The sequence below is a fragment of the Hypanus sabinus genome (assembly GCF_030144855.1).
Source record: "Hypanus sabinus isolate sHypSab1 chromosome X1 unlocalized genomic scaffold, sHypSab1.hap1 SUPER_X1_unloc_2, whole genome shotgun sequence".
NCBI lineage: Eukaryota > Metazoa > Chordata > Chondrichthyes > Myliobatiformes > Dasyatidae > Hypanus > Hypanus sabinus.
Window position 1 is genome coordinate 959,691 of NW_026778968.1, and position 6,000 is coordinate 965,690.

At 47.0% G+C, this 6,000-nt stretch overlaps 1 protein-coding gene across 2 annotated transcripts in view; it reads left to right on the forward strand.

Annotated features, from left to right (window-relative positions):
• The window catches only part of mlx (MAX dimerization protein MLX), a 31,556-nt gene extending 26,488 nt beyond the window's left edge, over positions 1-5,068 (forward strand). The window contains exons 4-5 of one of the 2 annotated variants that reach the window (XR_009509218.1): positions 4,301-4,402; positions 4,860-5,068. Coding sequence is in view for 1 of the 2 variants with exons in the window: in XM_059957812.1 (XP_059813795.1) it covers positions 4,301-4,402; positions 4,860-4,900 (143 nt within the window). In the remaining variant the exon portion in view is untranslated. The remainder of the gene's footprint in view (positions 1-4,300; positions 4,403-4,859) is intronic. The other variant, XM_059957812.1, reaches the window with a different exon arrangement.
• Positions 5,069-6,000: the final 932 nt, after the last annotated feature.

The following is a 6,000-nucleotide window of genomic DNA, read 5'->3' on the forward strand; positions in this document are numbered from 1 at the left end:
AATCCAGCTTTCCACCCCCTTGATCCACTCTACCCAGTAATCCTCACTATTTAATCCAGCTTTCCACCCCCTTGATCCACTCTACCCAGTAATCCTCGCTATTTAATCCCAACCTTCCACCCCCTTGATCCACTCTACCCAGTAATCCTCACTATTTAATCCAGCTTTCCACCCCCTTGATCCACTCTACCCAGTAATCCTCACTATTTAATCCAGCTTTCCACCCCCTTGATCCACTCTACCCAGTAATCCTCACTATTTAATCCAGCTTTCCAGCCCCTTGATCCACTCTACCCAGTAATCCTCGCTATTTAATCCCAACCTTCCACCCCCTTGATCCACTCTACCCAGTAATCCTCACTATTTAATCCAGCTTTCCACCCCCTTGATCCACTCTACCCAGTAATCCTCACTATTTAATCCAGCTTTCCACCCCCTTGATCCACTCTACCCAGTAATCCTCACTATTTAATCCAGCTTTCCACCCCCTTGATCCACTCTACCCAGTAATCCCCACTATTTAATCCCAACCTTCCACCCCCTTGATCCACTCTACCCAGTAATCCTCACTATTTAATCCAGCTTTCCACCCCCTTGATCCACTCTACCCAGTAATCCTCACTATTTAATCCAGCTTTCCACCCCCTTGATCCACTCTACCCAGTAATCCTCACTATTTAATCCCAACCTTCCACCCCCTTGCTCCACTCTACCCAGTAATCCTCACTATTTAATCCAGCTTTCCACCCCCTTGATCCACTCTACCCAGTAATCCCCACTATTTAATCCCAACCTTCCACCCCCTTGATCCACTCTACCCAGTAATCCTCACTATTTAATCCAGCTTTCCACCCCCTTGATCCACTCTACCCAGTAATCCTCACTATTTAATACAGCTTTCCACCCCCTTGATCCACTCTACCCAGTAATCCTCACTATTTAATCCAGCTTTCCACCCCCTTGATCCACTCTACCCAGTAATCCTCACTATTTAATCCAGCTTTCCAGCCCCCTTGATCCACTCTACCCAGTAATCCTCACTATTTAATCCAGCTTTCCACCCCCTTGATCCACTCTACCCAGTAATCCTCACTATTTAATCCAGCTTTCCACCCCCTTGATCCACTCTACCCAGTAATCCTCACTATTTAATCCCAACCTTCCACCCCCTTGATCCACTCTACCCAGTAATCCTCACTATTTAATCCAGCTTTCCACCCCCTTGATCCACTACCCTGTAATCCTCACTATTTAATCCCAACCTTCCACCCCCTTGATCCACTCTACCCAGTAATCCTCACTATTTAATCCAGCTTTCCACCTCCTTGATCCTCTCTACCCAGTAATCCTCACTATTTAATCCAGCTTTCCACCCCCTTGATCCACTCTACCCAGTAATCCTCACTATTTAATCCAGCTTTCCACCCCCTTGATCCACTCTACCCAGTAATCCTCACTATTTAATCCAGCTTTCCACCCTCTTGCTCCACTCTACCCAGTAATCCTCACTATTTAATCCAGCTTTCCACCCCCTTGATCCAGTCTACCCTGTAATCCTCACTATTTAATCCCAACCTTCCACCCCCTTGATCCACTCTACCCAGTAATCCTCACTATTTAATCCAGCTTTCCACCTCCTTGATCCTCTCTACCCAGTAATCCTCACTATTTAATCCAGCTTTCCACCCCCTTGATCCACTCTACCCAGTAATCCTCACTATTTAATCCAGCTTTCCACCCCCTTGATCCACTCTACCCAGTAATCCTCACTATTTAATCCAGCTTTCCACCCTCTTGCTCCACTCTACCCAGTAATCCTCACTATTTAATCCAGCTTTCCACCCCCTTGATCCACTCTACCCAGTAATCCTCACTATTTAATCCCAACCTTCCACCCCCTTGATCCACTCTACCCAGTAATCCTCACTATTTAATCCAGCTTTCCACCCCCTTGATCCACTCTACCCAGTAATCCTCACTATTTAATCCAGCTTTCCACCCCCTTGATCCACTCTACCCAGTAATCCTCACTATTTAATCCAGCTTTCCAGCCCCTTGATCCACTCTACCCAGTAATCCTCGCTATTTAATCCCAACCTTCCACCCCCTTGATCCACTCTACCCAGTAATCCTCACTATTTAATCCAGCTTTCCACCCCCTTGATCCACTCTACCCAGTAATCCCCACTATTTAATCCCAACCTTCCACCCCCTTGATCCACTCTACCCAGTAATCCTCACTATTTAATCCAGCTTTCCACCCCCTTGATCCACTCTACCCAGTAATCCTCGCTATTTAATCCCAACCTTCCACCCCCTTGATCCACTCTACCCAGTAATCCTCACTATTTAATCCAGCTTTCCACCCCCTTGATCCACTCTACCCAGTAATCCTCACTATTTAATCCAGCTTTCCAGCCCCTTGATCCACTCTACCCAGTAATCCTCGCTATTTAATCCCAACCTTCCACCCCCTTGATCCACTCTACCCAGTAATCCTCACTATTTAATCCAGCTTTCCACCCCCTTGATCCACTCTACCCAGTAATCCTCACTATTTAATCCAGCTTTCCACCCCCTTGATCCACTCTACCCAGTAATCCTCGCTATTTAATCCCAACCTTCCACCCCCTTGATCCACTCTACCCAGTAATCCTCACTATTTAATCCAGCTTTCCACCCCCTTGATCCACTCTACCCAGTAATCCTCACTATTTAATCCAGCTTTCCACCCCCTTGATCCACTCTACCCAGTAATCCTCACTATTTAATCCAGCTTTCCAGCCCCTTGATCCACTCTACCCAGTAATCCTCGCTATTTAATCCCAACCTTCCACCCCCTTGATCCACTCTACCCAGTAATCCTCACTATTTAATCCAGCTTTCCACCCCCTTGATCCACTCTACCCAGTAATCCTCACTATTTAATCCAGCTTTCCACCCCCTTGATCCACTCTACCCAGTAATCCTCACTATTTAATCCAGCTTTCCACCCCCTTGATCCACTCTACCCAGTAATCCCCACTATTTAATCCCAACCTTCCACCCCCTTGATCCACTCTACCCAGTAATCCTCACTATTTAATCCAGCTTTCCACCCCCTTGATCCACTCTACCCAGTAATCCTCACTATTTAATCCAGCTTTCCACCCCCTTGATCCACTCTACCCAGTAATCCTCACTATTTAATCCCAACCTTCCACCCCCTTGCTCCACTCTACCCAGTAATCCTCACTATTTAATCCAGCTTTCCACCCCCTTGATCCACTCTACCCAGTAATCCCCACTATTTAATCCCAACCTTCCACCCCCTTGATCCACTCTACCCAGTAATCCTCACTATTTAATCCAGCTTTCCACCCCCTTGATCCACTCTACCCAGTAATCCTCACTATTTAATACAGCTTTCCACCCCCTTGATCCACTCTACCCAGTAATCCTCACTATTTAATCCAGCTTTCCACCCCCTTGATCCACTCTACCCAGTAATCCTCACTATTTAATCCAGCTTTCCAGCCCCCTTGATCCACTCTACCCAGTAATCCTCACTATTTAATCCAGCTTTCCACCCCCTTGATCCACTCTACCCAGTAATCCTCACTATTTAATCCCAACCTTCCACCCCCTTGATCCACTCTACCCAGTAATCCTCACTATTTAATCCAGCTTTCCACCCCCTTGATCCAGTCTACCCTGTAATCCTCACTATTTAATCCCAACCTTCCACCCCCTTGATCCACTCTACCCAGTAATCCTCACTATTTAATCCAGCTTTCCACCTCCTTGATCCTCTCTACCCAGTAATCCTCACTATTTAATCCAGCTTTCCACCCCCTTGATCCACTCTACCCAGTAATCCTCACTATTTAATCCAGCTTTCCACCCCCTTGATCCACTCTACCCAGTAATCCTCACTATTTAATCCAGCTTTCCACCCCCTTGCTCCACTCTACCCAGTAATCCTCGCTATTTAATCCCAACCTTCCACCCCCTTGATCCACTCTACCCAGTAATCCTCACTATTTAATCCAGCTTTCCACCCCCTTGATCCACTCTACCCAGTAATCCTCGCTATTTAATCCCAACCTAATCACAGAACAATTTACAATGGCCAATTAATGGACTGTGGGAGGAAACCGGGGATGCCAAACTGCAAAGTGTCCTTGCTCACGGACTGTAACGTGCAAGTAAGGTTCATTATAAGGAGCTGATTTACTTGTCTGGCTACACATTGTAGTTTGATGGAAAGCTATCTCACAGTTCTCTCTGGTTTCCTCCTCCTCCTCCCTCCCCCCTCCAGTGTTGCTCACTGAGAGCTCGAGGAAGGGAAGCATAGGTTCGAGAGCGAACAGCATCACCTCCAACACGGGTTCCACCAGCGCCTCCTCTGTTCCTAACACAGGTAAAGGTTCAGCTTGCATCGCTGTCTGCCTCCATTGTGGGGAGCTCGTTCGTCCAATAACTGCAGTATGGGGGATACGCACCCTCTGACCAAAACAAAACACTGCAAATTATAGTTCACGGGCTCTTTCTGGATTAAAAATGTTAAAAAGTGCAATTTCACCAAGTGTAAATATGCAGAGTTCTCGAGGCCTTGGGCTCAGTTGACTGTGAGGGTGGTGGGGGGGGGGGGGGGGGGGCGGGGTGGTCGGTGACCAACTTTCTGCCCTCCCTCTTGGCCTGTTTCCAAGGAAGAACACAAGACTACTCGAGTTGCCACTGCCTTTCACTAAGATTGAGGCTGATCTGATCGACTTTCCTCTGACCCATTTTAGCTGTGTATAGAGACCTAAGACAGCAAACAGACCCCCTCAGCCATCTGTGCCCATACTAACCAGCACACTGATGTTGTTTTCCAGCATTTCAAGCTTCAGAATACATTTATTATCAAAGTACTTGAGATTCATTTTCCTGCGGGCATACCCAGTAAATCCAAGAATCATAATAGAATCGAAGAAAGCCTGCAGCCAACAGCACGGACAAACAACCAATGTGCAGAAGACAACAAAATGTGCAAATACAAAAATAATAACAAATAAATAAGCAATAAATATCGAGAACATGAGATGAAGAGTCCTTGAAAAGTCAGTCCATAGGTTGTGGGAATATTTCAATGATTGGGCAAGTGAAGTTGAGTGAAGTTAACCCCTTTGGTTCAAAAGCCTGCTGGTTGAGAGGTAATAACTGTTCCTGAACCTCGTGGTGTGGGATCCTGAGGCTCCTGTACCTTCTTCCTGATGGTTGAGGGGTAATAACCGTTCCTGAATCTGGTGGTGTGGGTCCTGAGGCCCCTGTACTTTCTTCTTGATGGCTGAGGGGTAATAACTGTTCCTGAACCTGGTGGTGTGAGGGTCCTGAGGCTCCTGTACCTCCTTCCTGATGGCCGAGGGGTAATGACTGCTTGTGAACCTAGTGGTGAGTCTGGAGGCTCCTGTACCTCCTTCCTGATGGTTGAGGGATGATAACTGTTTCTAAACCTGTTGGGATGCTGTTTTCCTGTGACAATGTTTCATGTAGATATGCTCAGTGGTGGGGAAGGCTTTACCTGTGATTTACTTGGCCATATCCACTACTTTCTGTAGGATTTTCCATTCAAGGGCATTGGTGTTTCCATACCAGGCCATGATGCAGCCAGTCACTATTCTCTCCATTACACAAATAACAGAATTTTGTCAAAGTTTTCGGTGTCTTGCCGAAGCCACACAAACGTCCTGTGGCCTCAGTGCTCTGCTGATTGAGATGTTACCGCAGATCCGTCTGTGTCATCAGACATTCAGTCCCCACTGTCCCCTCAGGCAGCAAAAACCCAAACTTGACCCCAAGTGTCAGCAGTTCCTTTCCCTGAGGCTCAAGGGTTCCATCCCGGGACCCACGGACCCCTCGATTAATGGTCGAGCTCCATGGCATAAAAAATAACACTGCCTGGTCAGCAGACTCTTTGCTTCAGGCAGAGTGGTTTGGAAAACATTCCCCACATCACTTCTCAACTTCCCTTAACTC